The sequence below is a fragment of the Gracilinanus agilis genome, chromosome 6 (genome assembly GCF_016433145.1).
Source record: "Gracilinanus agilis isolate LMUSP501 chromosome 6, AgileGrace, whole genome shotgun sequence".
Lineage (NCBI taxonomy): Eukaryota > Metazoa > Chordata > Mammalia > Didelphimorphia > Didelphidae > Gracilinanus > Gracilinanus agilis.
The window spans coordinates 228,304,217-228,318,955 of NC_058135.1; the positions used below are offsets into that span (position 1 = coordinate 228,304,217).

Consider the following 14,739-nt stretch of genomic DNA (forward strand, 5'->3'; position numbering starts at 1 on the left):
CACTACAAAGAGCGTGGCTATAAATATTTTTGTACAAGTCTTTTTCCCTATGATCTCTTTGGGGTATAAACCCAGCAGTGGTATGGCTAGATCAAACGGCAGACAGTCTTATAGCCCGTTGAGCATAGTTCTTTTAAATCCCTTTTTACATCCTTTTAAAGGAATACTCGGGCCCTCAGCTGCATTAGCACCTGACTTTTGCTTCATGAAAGAGAAGAGAGGTAGAAATTGCCACAATTCTAAACAGAAATGCTTTGTTTTAGTATGAAAAGTTGGTGAGATTTGACTTAGTGAGGCAGATATTAACAACTTGCCCATGGTGCCTAGTTAGATGACACTGTAACCTCTTTGGTGGAGAGGGAGCCTGGGGGCAGTATTGTTGTGCACTCCAGGAGAGGAATCTGGAAGCAGGCTGGCATTGCCTTTTTGACAACCTATATTCTGGATCCATCTGATCATATTGCTTTTTGAAAAGAACTTTTGTCTTTAAATGGCCTTAGAATGTGTAAAAATGTGACCGAGTATCTCATATATCATTTTTGTTGTGAGGAAGGTACAAAAGGCTTTAAATTCAGGTACTAGAAGCTAAGTGAAGAAAATATTTATATTTTAGCTAGAACCTGAAGTATGTTTACATTTATATTCTACATTTAATTTTTTTGTGTCCCTTTCCTACACTTATGATAGAAGTAATTGCTAGCTAAGGGGACAGCAATAAATGGGCTATATGATCATTTCCCAAATAATATTGGTGACTGTCACTTTAAGCTTTTCATCTCTTTAAAATGAAGTGAGTGTATTTGAGGAAGAGCCATGTCAGAGGGTTTTGAGATGAATTGTACTGATTTTTATTTCACATTCCTCTAAATCCCAAGTATTTTGGGTAGTGTGATCAGGTATGGCTATCTCCTAAATCACCAGTGACCCTTGTAGTACTTTGGGTTCACATCTTGGGTATTTACCCAAATGTGCTTAAGCAGAGTTGTACCTTTGCCCCAGTTTTCTCCTGGCCTGTAAGACAAAGGAGTTTTTCTTCTATCTTCTCTTTCCTTATAGGTCAGGAAGAAATAACATCAGATCTGTCCTTCTTTTGCATCTCTCCTTACTCAGCATAGCCAAGCCTTCTGATGGTCAAAGTTCATTCATGGGACTGCTTAATCCTAGAGGCTGTCATTTGAAGAGGAGTAGGGTTTCTCCTTCCTTCTTGTTGTCACTCCCAGGGATTGCTTTTGTTTTTGTGTTCTCAGTCCATCATCTTACTATATAGGAAGAGAGGTCATAATGAAATTTCCATTTTAGGTTTAAGCTGAATCTTACTATGCTTCTGGAGGAAAAGAACTTTATTTTGGGGAAAGAGCATATATATCTAAGGGGAAGAAAGCAACTCTTGTTTTAGGGAGAGGGAAATTTTCAATGTCATTACAAAGAGTTGCTTTAGATTTGATGTTTTCAACAACTATGGTCCATTTGATATTTTGATCCTGCTTATTTTGCTTCCTCTTTGGATGAAATGAAGTTTGAGAAAATTCCAGGGACCCACCTTGTGACCTTCTTTTCCCTCTTGACTCTTTTCTACCATAGTCATACTTTGTTTTATGTCCCACCCAAAGTCCCACAGTTTGTAATCCCTCTGGATGTGGCCAGGCCTCTCCTTCATCCACAAATACTGCTTTGGGTGTTGAATTTTTTCATCTGCAGATCAGATTTTTTGTCAATGGCTTTGCAAAGCTTTCTATAAACATTAACTCTTACAACTAGTTTTCTTATTATGTGCTCTTGGGCAGCAACTAGTCCTAGAGTTGAACTCTTAGAGTAATGAGGAAGAGGTGACTTCTCAGATGTCAGCAATATAAGTTATTTTTAAAAATTGGTATAATTTAGCTTATATTTTCTAAGTTATGATTTATCCTATTGTGTTCTAATTTAATAAGTACTTAAGATATTTATAAAAATTTACAGGTTGAAAATATGCTGATTAGTAATCAAGGAACAATTAAACTGTGTGATTTTGGCAGTGCTACGACCGTGTCACATTATCCTGATTACAACTGGACTGCTCAGAAGAGAGCAATGGTTGAAGAAGAGGTAAGAAATTGTCATCCTAAATATACATTTATACTTAAGAGAAAGAAGGATTGTGTGTAAAAAAAAAAAGATTTGTGATAGTTTCTTATTGCCTTAGTTGTCTGTTCCATCCAAATAGTAATTTAAATGATTTCATATGGAATTAACCCAAATATGATTACAAAATTATAGGGCTGTCATTTTAACAAATCTAATAGATGCTTGTCAATGTCCAGAAAAGGAAACTGATCACAGAGAACTAGCATGTCATTATTAATAATAGGTTATGCCAGACCAAATATATTTCCTTTTTTTGACAGGGTTATACTAAACAGATAGAGAAGGACAAAGCTGAAGATATAATTTACCTGGATTTCAGTAGAGCATTTGATATGATCTTTCTTACCACTGAAATTTGATAAACTAGTTGACTGAATTGTTTGATGTTCATATCATAGGAAGACCAGTAGATTGCTCTTGGGACCTGTTCTTGTCACTGTGCTGTTAAACATTTTTATCAGTGATATCAGTGACAGGTGACATGCCTAATAGATTTATAGATGACCCAAAGCTGAGAGAGATAATTAAACATGTTAGATGACAGAGTTAAGATCCAAAAAGATCTTGATAGAGTAGAGATGGGAAAAAGAACAAAGTCAGTGGAGTCCAAATTGACTCATAGTGAATCAGGCTGCTTCCCACCTCCACACAGAAAGGCAGCAAACTCAGTTTAGTTTGAGACCTTATTTTTGGACATGCCCAATGTGTGGGAATCTATATGTTTGTATCATTTTTTTGTTTGTCTATTTTGTTTTTCCCAATGTGTGTTGGAGCAAGAAATGGAGGTGAGAGGGAGAGAGTATAGATCTGAAAATGAAATAGAATTGAATTTTTTTTAAACATTTATTAATATTCATTTTTAACATGGTTACGTGATTCATGCTCCTACTTTCCCCTTTGCCCCCCGCACTCCCCCCACCCATGGCCGATGCACATTTCCACTAGTTTTGTCATGTGTCCTTGATCAAGACCTATTTCCAAATTGTTGGTAGTTGCATTGGTGTGGTAGTTTCGAGTCCACACCCTCAATCATGTCCACCCCGACCCATGCGTTCAAGCAGTTGTTTTTCTTATATGTTTCCTCTCCTGCAGTCCTTCCTCTGAATGTGGGTAGCATCTTTACCATAAATCCCTCTGAATTGTCCTGGGTCACTGTATTGCTGCTGGTCCAGAGGTCCATTACATTCAATTTTACCATAGTATATCAGTCTCTGTGAACAATGTTCTTCTGGCTCTGCTCCTTTCGCTCTGCATCTGTTCCTGGAGGTCTCTCCAGTTCACCTGGAACTCCTCCAGTTTATTATTCCTTTTAGCACAATAGTATTCCATCACCCGCATATACCACAGTTTGTTCAGCCATTCCCCAATTGAAGGACATACCCTCCTTTTCCAATTTGTTGCCACCACAAAAAGTGCAGCTATAAATATTTTTGTACATGTCTGTTTATCTATGATCTCTTTGGGGTACAAACCCAACAATGGTATGGCTGGATCAAAGGGCAGGCATTCTTTTATAGCCCTTTGATCATGATTCCAAATTGCCAGCCAGAATGGCTGGATCAGTTCACAGCTCCACCAGCAATGCATTCATGTCCCAATTTTGCCACATCCCCTCCAACATTCATTACTCTCCCCTTCTTTCATTTTAGCCAATCTGCTAGGTGTGAGGTGATACCTCAGAGTTGTTTTGATTTGCATTTCTCTAATTATTAGAGATTTGGAACACTTTCTCATGTGCTTATTGATGCTTTTGATTTCTTTACCTGAAAATTGCCTATTCATGTCTCTTGCCCATTTATCAATTGGGGAATGGCTTGATTTTTTTATACAATTGCTTTAACTCCTTGTATATTTGAGTAATTAGACCCCTGTCAGAGTTTTTCGTCATAAAGATTTTTTCCCAATTTGTTGTTTCCCTTCTGATTTTGACTACATTGTTTTTGTTTGTACAAAAACTTTTTAGTTTAATATAATCAAAACCATTTAATTTACATTTTGTAATTTTCTCTAACTCTTGCTTGGTTTTAAAGTCTTTCCTTTCCCACAGATCTGACAAGTAAACTATTCTGTGTTCACTTAACTTGTTTATAGTTTCCCTCTTTATATTCAAGTCGTTCACCCATTCTGAATTTATCTTGGTGTAGGGTGTGAGATGTTGATCTAGACCTAATCTCTCCCATATTGTTTTCCAAATTTCCCAGCAGTTTTTGTCAAATAGTGGATTCATGTCCCAAAAGTTGGGCTCTTTGGGTTTATCATACACTGTCTTGCTGATGTCATTTACCCCAAGCCTATTCCATTGATCCTCCTCTCTGTCTCTTAGCCAGTACCATATTGTTTTGATGACTGCTGCTTTATAGTATGGTTTAATATCTGGTACTGCTAGGCCCCCTTCCTTCACATTTTTTTTCATTATTTCCCTTGAAATTCTTGATCTTTTGTTATTCCAAATGAAATTTGTTATAATTTTTTCTAATTCAGTAAAGAAGTTTTTTGGTAGCTTGATAGGTATAGCGCTAAATAGGTAAATTAATTTGGGTGGAATTGTCATTTTTATTATGTTAGCTCATCCTACCCATGAGCAATCAATGGCTTTCCAATTGTTGAGATCCAGTTTTATTTGTTTGGAAAGTGTTTTGTAGTTGTTTTCATATAATTGCTGTGTTTGTTTTGGTAGATAGATTCCTAAGTATTTTATATTGTCTAGGGTGATTTTAAATGGTGTTTCTCTTTCTACTTCTTGCTGCTCTAGTGTGTTGGAAATGTATAGAAATGCTGATGATTTATGTGCATTTATTTTGTATCCTGCAACTTTGCTAAAGTTGTTGATTATTTCTACAAGCTTCTTAGTTGATTCTCTAGGATTTTTTAAGTAGACCATCATAAATTAAAACTCCAGAATTTGAAATTCTTTTTGAAAGCATTTTAAACTTAATAAAGATCATGCTTCAGAATGCAATAAAACTTTAAAAATTGTCTTTACAGAAAAAATAAAGACTTCCAGACAAGAACTGACAGAGTCAATGAAAAAATGTTCGCCAGTATTTTTAGATTTGGCCTGATAACTTAAAAGCCTAATGAAGAAATGATGATTGTGTAACTCTACATATTGGACTAAATAATGATGATGATTTTAGTAGCTAAAATTTATTCTCATTACATGATAACCTCCCCCACTCCCATTATGCCTTTTAAAAAAAAAACCAAAAACTCTTACCTTCCGTCTTAGAATTAATGCCATGTATTGGCTCCAAGGTAGAAGAATGGTAAGGGCTAGGTGGGGGTAGTGGGGTCAAGTGACTTGCCCAGGGTCATGCAGCTAGGAAATGTCTGAGGCCAGATTTGAACCTAGGGCCTCCTGTCTCTAGGCCTGGCTCTCAATCCACTGAGCCACCCCAGTTCCCCCCTTCATTATATCTCCCATTATATCTTCTGATCATACATATCTTTGATAATGCCATCTGTGGCACTTGTCATGTACCAGTCATTGCTTATAACATGCCACAGTTTACTTATGTTCCTCATGCATTGTGTTATTACCCTTTGGTTTACTTGTCATTTTAATTTTTTCTCTGATCATGGGATACTATAATTCTTTTTTTTTTTTTTTTAACCCTTATATTTCGGTGTATTGTCTCCTAGGTGGAAGATTGGTAAGGGTGGGCAATGGGGGTCAAGTGACTTGCCCAGGGTCACACAGCTGGGAAGTGGCTGAGGCCGGGTTTGAACCTAGGACCTCCTGTCTCTAGGCCTGACTCTCACTCCACTGAGCTACCCAGCTGCCCTGATACTATAATTCTTAATACCATTTCTCTATTGTTTCAATTTATCTTGTATATATCTTGTTTGTACATAGTTGTTTGCATGTTGTCTCCCCCCATTAGATTGTGAGTCTTTTGAGAACAGTCTTTTTTTTTGTTTTTCTGTGAGTTCCAAGAATTTGGCTCAGTGCCTAGCATATACTAGGAGCTCAATAATTGTTTGTTGACTATCAAGTTCACAGTGAGAATTTTGTTTTATAATAGTGGAATTATAGCAATGAGTGGTTTGGTATTCTTGAAGGACTACACATTCATTGCAAATGCTTGGTTTCTTCCGATGCTGGTGTTTATCCTAATTTTGCTTATTTACTAGTGTAATCATAGGTACCTACAGTAGACTTACCTTATCATTTCATTTATAAAAGACTATAGCTCCCTTTGTCTACTTAGACATGTTGTTCTCCTCTACTTTAAGATAATCTGATGTCAAAATTATAACTTAATACAGCAGACATGTTGGTAGAGGAATAATTGTCTTTTACAAAAGGAATCTTCACTCATAAGAAAATTTGCTGCAGGATTCCTTTAAGCAGGGACATTACCCTGTTGTACTTGCATCAGTCTAGGCCTGAGGTTCATAGATACAGATTCAAAAAGAATATTTACTTGAGTGTTTATATTATTGGTTGTAATATTTACTTTTATTATAAACTTAGTAGAAATGAAATGAATGCTTGTAAAAATTGATGACCCTATAGTGAAAAATAGTAGTCTAATCCTGAACTTGAACAAAGTAACATATGGGCTAATAGGAAATTAGAAATTCCCTATGCTAAGGACTCCTTTATTATGTTGGGTTCATTTTTTAGAAATTAAGATGTTATTTCATGTGTAATTTTACCTGTGAAGAATAAAATATTTGAATTTGTCACTAGATCACAAGAAATACAACACCGATGTACAGGACACCAGAAATAATTGACTTATATTCAAACTTTCCAATTGGCGAAAAACAAGATATCTGGGTAAGATGTGTTGTTCCTTCATGTGAATGGGTACCTAGAAGGTAGCACTGAATAATTTTGATGCTTATGTTCCCATGACATCTGAGTTGTTGTCAGGCATCCACATGTTTACCTATGTCCATGTGTCTGCACAAATGAGAATGAGATTTGGAGTTATAGCCCAAATCCCTGCTGCTCTTCTTGCCTCTCTAGGATTGACTATCTCTGGTTTGGTAGGATATCATCAACTAATTATGCACACTGCTGGATTTGGGACACAACTGGTAACATCGTCAGACCTTTAAGGATCATAGGCCATCCTAAGTTTGGCCTTATTTCTGATTTCTCTGTATTAGAGTGTATTAGTGCACATACGCACATAAGTGTATACATACACACATACTTTCTTTAAATGCTGAATTTTCACGAAAAAGTCATTTAAAAGTGAAGCTTTTATAGCTTTCCTCCAGTCAGCTTGATCAGAGGAGGAGTTCTAATGATGCTCCTTTTGTCATTTTACACAAGTCTGATTGAATTCCAGTTCTGTTTCTTAAAAATTTCCAGTATCCTCTGTTGCTATGGGATATGCTTTGGTGAAATTAACATCTCTGACTAGGACCTCTACCAGCTTTGGAACTCATTGAGCTTTTCAGTGAAAAAGTTCTTTCTACAGCTGCTTCTTTTAGAATACATTCTCATGTAGGTCAAACTTTAGTTGGTTTGACTTTTATTTTATATGTATACATACACACACACATAGACACACACATAGATAGATAGATAGATAGATAGATAGATAGATAGATAGATAGATAGATAGATAGATAGATAGANACACACACATAGATAGATAGATAGATAGATAGATAGATAGATAGATAGATAGATAGAAAAAGAAAGCTATCTAATGTGCTAATGACTGTCTCTTACCACATAGTAATGAATCTGATTTTGGCTTTAAGAACCACGATCATGGTAACATAAATCATCCATGGCCATAATCATGGTTCTTAAAGACAGAAACGGGATAGTCATTTTTATATTTGAGAGGGACTGCCATCAAAATGTGGTCCAGCATCTCTCTATTCCCTAAAATTCCATCTGAATCATAAAAAAACAAACTGAAAATGTCCAGATGTTGCATCAAGCTCAATTATCCTCAACTTTGGAATTTAAGAACCCTTGAATAAAGAGGAGCTATATTTTATCATTAGAAGGAAGAACATGAAATTTGCCCCCTATTTTTCAATTCCAAGAGACACTAGGATATAGCAGATTAACTCTGGACCTGGAGTGAAAGGGGTTTGAATTTTAACTGTGTGTGACACTAGAGCTTTGGTTTCCTCTTTGGTAAAGTGGAAATGATCCCTGCAGAAAAGGGCAGAAACTTGACTTTGAGACTTTAAAGTAGTTTAATTAGCAACTTTTCTAATTGCCCTGGTACTTTGTAGGAACATTAAGTTGATGTTTATAATATGTTGTATTTGTACCTATCAAAAGAAAAGTATTTTATTGAATGGTGATTGCCACCTAGAAAGCTACCTGAAAGGAATGGGTGTTGAGAGGTAGGCTGGAGTAATATGTAATCAGAAAGATATGGTGAATTAATAATTAGCATTCCTTTTATATACTATTATTTGAACAGGCTTTGAAGGCTTTACTAATTATACCCTAGCTTCTGTGCACTAGTGATCTTCTCTCTGTTTCCCCCAATTTTTGAATAGGCCTTGGGCTGTATCCTATACCTGTTGTGCTTCAGGCAGCATCCTTTTGAAGATGGAGCAAAACTTCGGATAGTTAATGGAAAATATTCAATCCCACCAAATGACACAAGATACACAGTTTTTCATGATCTCATTCGTAAGTTGAAAATCTAAATTTACAATAGATAATTTTTTAGACATTTGGGAGGGACTCCAGAGGAAAGGCTAAAGTCAATATGGTTAAGGTTTCATGGGCATCTCTTGGAAGCTTAAAACTTTCTGAAAGCTAAGGAGTTGAGAACCTTTGTTACTCCTCTGCTGCATTTTCTTTTTTCTTTTTTTTTTTTTTTTTTGTGCTTTTGGGCTTGTTGAATGAAGGAGTAGTAGAGGTAATGGCCACAGGTCAGGCAGTAGGATTGTAAGAGAGCACAGAGTAGCTATTGTGAGGTTTTCTACCACCAACCTCAATTGGAAAATCCTTAGAATGTTTCTGATTGGTTCTTCATGATTTCATAGTATGGATCCAACTCTCATAGGTTTTAAGAACAGAAACATGTCTTAAAGTAGGATTTAAGTAGATGGAGACTGGGGAGGGGATGGGCAGACAGAACATGGATAGAAGGTATAAATGTTCAACCCAATGATATGGAAAAATCAACTCATGAATATTTGAGTAGACTGTTTGGGCTGGAGTATGGATTGTAAATAGTCATAGAATCTTAGTGTTGGAAGCAATCACAGAGAATTTTCTTCTGTTGTCTTCTACTTAAAAATCTCCTGTGATGAGAAACTCTCCTCAGAAGTAGTAGTTTATTCTACTGATGGAAGTTATAATTGTGAATCATTTTTTCCCTTGATTGAACTGAATTCTGAATGTCTTAACTCCACACCTTAATCTCTTCCACTTATGCTACTTCCTGGGTCTTGATACAATATGGGACCAAGCAGAGCAAGTCTAATCTGTCTTTCCTATTGTAAGAGGGGAAACTAGATATTTAAAGTATGGTCTCCAGGAATCAGATTAAGGCGATTCCAAATTAAAATAGACCCAAGTCAGGATGACTTTTATGGAAGTTTGTTTACAATTAGGAAGGTTGAAGGTAGGGAAATTAAGAGAGAGAAACTCTGACCTGGACCAGAGGTCCAGATCAGGTAAGAATTTAGAGGCCCCAGCAAAGGAGCACAGAGGTTAATTAAACAAGGCTTCTAGCCACAAGGCCTTTTACAATTAGAGAGGCAAGAGAGGCCTCCCTGAGGGTAGAGCCTCCAGAAATGCCAAGGGAGGAGAAAGAAAGTCAGCCTAACATACCCACGTGACAATTCAGAGGGAAGCCACCTGAGGTCTCACCAGAGATCCTTCTACACCAAGTTCAAAGCGCCAACTCCTCCACAGGAAGTTACCATCATACTTGAAGAGATAGCATCTTTCATCACTTCCTGCATCCACCTTCAATTTCAAGTGGACAAATGGCAGCCTCAACGCTGTTTTGGACTGCCCAAAGGGCAGTCCCTTGTTCTTGATTGGTTACTTATTGTCACATGTGGGAAACTAATCTCCCCTCCCCACTAAGTTGGATGGGGTGACATTATTTCTGATGGCTGGAGTCTAACAATGAATGAGGATGAGTTAATTCCATTTACACACTATTATAGTAGTTTTTTTAAGTACTTAAAGATTTGAAGAATAGGATACTCTTAAAGTCTTCTATTTTCCAGGATAAACAATTCAATTTTTAGTATTTCTCTTCCCTTTTTTACCTACTTCCTTTGGACACACTTTTGTCAACTACTCTTCCTAAATAGAAATGACCAGAACTAATGAGATAGAGTTTAAACTAAAACTCATTAAAAGTATTTAAACTAAAACTCATTAAAAGTATTTAAACACCTAGTTGAAGAATTCTATTCCCATAGTATGTGTGTCCCTCAAAATACTGGAAGTCAGAGAAATGTCAAAATTGAGATTCAGATTTATTTCACTTTTTAAGGGGATGTAGGGAAGGCTTCTTTTAGCAGTATAAATTTAAAAAATTCATGTAAAACCTCACAAGTGCTATCGGCAGTTCCTTTTTAATTTTGTGACTGGACATTTGGAATAGCTTTTCCAGAGTATATTTAGCTATAATTACAACCTTCTAAATCATATAATCCAATGAGATTAGAAAAACCTCTTAATGAGTAAAAGAGAATAGAGTTAAATAATCTTAGAAAGGTAGGTTAGAGACAAGTTCTGGGTAGGCCTGAATGCCAGACTAAGGAGTATATTTTATTTAGTAAGCAGTAAAAAATCAATGAAGGTTTTTTGGTAGGGAAGTTACATATTGGGCCTGTATTTAATGAAGTTAAAGTTAGTAATGATGTAAGGGATAGATTGGAAAGGAGAGAGATTCAAGGCAAAGACACCAGTTATTTCAATAGCCTAATCAAGAAGCAGAGGCACCCTGAATTAGTGTGGTAGCTATGGGAGGGCAAGGAAGGGCCCTTTCATTTATGCAGATCCTCTTCCATGCCCCCAAAGTGCTCTAGTCCTATCTTCTCCTCCTGCTGTAAATTTTCCCTTCAAGTTGCAAGTACTTCATGAAATCTTTTCCTTTCCCTCCCAACTCAGTGGCTTCTTCCTCTTTAGATTTCTTAAAATGCTTTGCCTGAATTTCTTAGCACAGTCTGCTTTTATCATGTGTTTTTCATACACATTTCTTATCCCGTCTGTTAAGATTAATAAATTCCTTTAGGGCAGGAGTTGTGTTATTTTTCTTTGTTACTCAGAACTTGACACAGGATTCTGAAAATAGTAGGTGTTTAATCAACTGGAATGATAACAGCAATTTTTAGGCGACTGGGGAAATGAGCTGGCAAGTGATTGGATGTGGTGGGAGAGAAGGGGGATGAAGAAGTCAGAAGTTATGAATGACTCTCAAGGTTCTCTGGGACATTGAGGGAGCCATCAAAAGAAAGAGGAAAGTTGGGGGCAGAGGGGAACCTCAAGTTTCATGAATAGAAATGAAGGAATTCCAGTAAGGAGTTAACTTAGCCTTAAGAAACAACTGAACTGAGTTGTTTCTTAAACTCAGGCTAGAGCAGATTCCATAGTATCTGGAGCATCCAGCCTGCCCATGCAAGGCATTTCTTTGATCACTTGATGTTTTGTTGGTATTCCAAAGTCATCATCATAAGCTGGTAATGATTCTAACCTGAATGAATTATTCTATTTCCTTAGAGTAGCATAAGGTGAGGAGTAATTTTTATAGTGCATGTATACTCCAGGTCTTCATATTTACTTTGAAACATGAAGGTAACTCTTTTCTTCTTTGTGATAATGGTGCAGAGTGAGAGGCTGAACTCTCTGTTAAATTTGAGGGAACACTTTGTTTCTCGTAATTGTTTCTTCTCTCTACCTGACTCACTTACCTGTGTTTGTGCTCGCTGATCCAGCTATGATCAGAAAAGTTATTTTGAAGGCTAATGGGTAAGAGGAGAATGCAGGCGACTTGTTCATCTGCATGTAAATTATTTTTTCCTTTAAATCCTTATCTTCTGCCTTAGAATCAATACTATATATTGGTCCTAAGGCAAAAGATCAGTAAAGGCTAGGCAATGGGGATTAATTGACTTGCCCAGGGTCACACAGCTAGGAAGTGTCAGGCTAGATTTGAACATAGGACTTTCTGTCTCTAGGCCTGGCTCTCCATCCACTGCACTACCCAGCTGCCTCCTACATGTAATTTTTTGGGAATTACTTGGCACTTTGATTCAGAGCAGCTTCAGTTACAGACCAGTAATTGGATTAGAGTAGTAGGGATTTTTTTTGGGTCAGCTCTGCCCTGCTAGCTGTCATGGCTTCTGCTTCTATGGTCCCATATGGGATGGAAGGGAAATAGGCTGGCAGGCTCTACCAGCTCTATTTGCCAATGGCTTGTCATTGCCTGGTCTTGTTTTTTTCTGTAAACCTGGCTTTTAAAACCTGTGGAACAGAGTTGGGGAGAAGGGTTCAAAGTTATTTTTTCTCTATTCTGTCACTACATGGATGAAGAGAATTAGCTAGGGACATTATGACAAAGAAGGTTGTGGCATCTTTAGTCAGATATTGTTTATATTCCTAGTTGTAGGATGGTGTAGACGTATTTTTTGTCTGAAGGCAAGTGAATGGATGACCTGATTTTATGGTCTGAATGAGGAAATTTGTTGGTTTAGAATTTATTTTTGCTTTTGAACTAGGTAAAAGGGGAATGATAGGATATTGGTTTTGCTATGCAGACAGCATAAAGCTTTGCATGCTATATATTGAGAGGAGACCTTATATTAAGGGAGAGTTGTGGGGAGGGGTAGAAGGGAGAACAACATGATCTCCTTGGTTTATCTTCACTACCTCCTTTCTCCCCTCTTACACCCCGCCCCAAGAAAAAACACCAAAACAACAAAAATTAAACAACCCAACACCCTACAAACCCTCTACAAAGTATATGCACATGGACACTTTGATATGACCCCTTTTAGGGGAAAAGTTCTCTAGTTCAGCATCTTTGAAGAACATGCAATGTATTTAATTCACATTTACTCTTTTTAGAAAATAGGTGACACCAGTGGATAGCAAGCTGGTCTTAGGAAAGAAGACCTGATTTCAAATTTGACTTTAGCCACTTACTAGCTAGGTTACCTTTACTTAATCTCTCTTAGGGTCAATTTCCTCATCAGCAAAATGGGCTTAACATATACAGCACTTTGTAAACTGTAAAGCTTTATGTAAACAAATACTATAATTACTCTTATCATTTGAAATGCTTTCAATTTAATCAGGTTTTATTATCTTGATAACATCTACATGGCAAATTGCTCCATCTTTATTACCTACATTGCTGTTAAATAAATATACATCCTGTTCTGTATGGGAATATCTTCTGAATATATTTTCAGATTTTTTTCTTGAATGTGAACTACCTATTGTCATGCTCTATGCATCTTCAAAATTCATACTCTTACTTAGTTGGGTTGATGATAATTGCTAGCTTCATCCTATTTGTTCTTTTTTCAGGACTGACATTTCTAAAATACACTTCTGTTTTAAGGTTCCACATTGAAGGTTAACCCAGAAGAAAGGTTGTCAATCACAGAACTTGTAAATCAGCTCCAGGAGATAGCAGCTGCTAGAAATGTGAATCCAAAGTCACCTATAACAGAGGTAAGAGACAGAGGACTTAATTTGGCAGTGAAAATTTAAAGTAGTGCTTAAACTTGAAGGCACAACTTCTAAATAAGAAGTCTGCTTTCAGTTTACCCTTCCTGTCTAGTCCATTAATGTGCAGTATCAGTATCACATTCTTGACCATTGCCTTCTAGCCTTAGAATTGGTCAGGTGGAAATGCAAAGATAGTAAAAATCCTTGTGAATGGTGGGGTTAGGGCAGTTCTTTGGCTTGGGAAATGATGAGGTGCTATGGGGTGGGGATGAATAGCTTGTAACCTGAGCTTATTTATTACCTCAGGTGCCTTTTAGGCATGTGACCTGCCATTTGCCTCTTTTCCCTTGTGACTTACAAGGAGTTACCTTAACTTTATTTTATTGTTTTTTTAAAGCCCTACCCTTCCGCCTTAGAATCAATACTATATATTTTAAAAGTTCCATATGCATCTGCAGAGGTAAGCCTGGTGGCCCTTGTCCCTTTGTAAGAGTTTGGTTTAGTTGTGCTGGGGCCAAGGGCAGCCTGTAAACTTTGGTGATTGAGATAGTGAGGATTGAGGCTGACCCTTGTGTTATCTTCTGATCGAAGGAATGACACTCATTAGGACTGCTCTGAGGCTGAGCTTTGAAGAGCCAGGCTTGAAGTGATTGAATGATTGGGCAGCTCTCCAGTTCCCTCACTTTGCAAAGGCTGAGCTAGTATTGCTCAGGCCCTGTGTCATTAGGACATATCATCCTCTCCTCCTAGGTCTGGTCTCAGATGCTTACTGATTTTGTGATCTTAGGCAAATCACTTAACTTCTGTCTGCCTCAGTTTCTTCAACTGTAAAATGAGGGTAATTATTATTGCGATAGTAAATACTATATAAATTCTTATTTCCTTTTTCCTCTCCTTCCCTCCTTTCTCCCCACCAGTCTCCCCTCCTCCCCTTTTCTATTCCCTTCCCTTCCCTTCCCTTCCCTTCCCTTCCC

At 37.2% G+C, this 14,739-nt stretch overlaps 1 protein-coding gene across 1 annotated transcript in view; it reads left to right on the forward strand.

Annotated features, from left to right (window-relative positions):
- GAK (cyclin G associated kinase) overlaps positions 1-14,739 on the forward strand; it is a 123,977-nt gene that overhangs the window by 33,287 nt on the left and 75,951 nt on the right. Inside the window, exons 6-9 of the mRNA XM_044680615.1 lie at positions 1,960-2,085; positions 6,821-6,910; positions 8,614-8,749; positions 13,656-13,768. Of these exons, the coding sequence (XP_044536550.1) occupies positions 1,960-2,085; positions 6,821-6,910; positions 8,614-8,749; positions 13,656-13,768 (465 nt within the window). The remainder of the gene's footprint in view (positions 1-1,959; positions 2,086-6,820; positions 6,911-8,613; positions 8,750-13,655; positions 13,769-14,739) is intronic.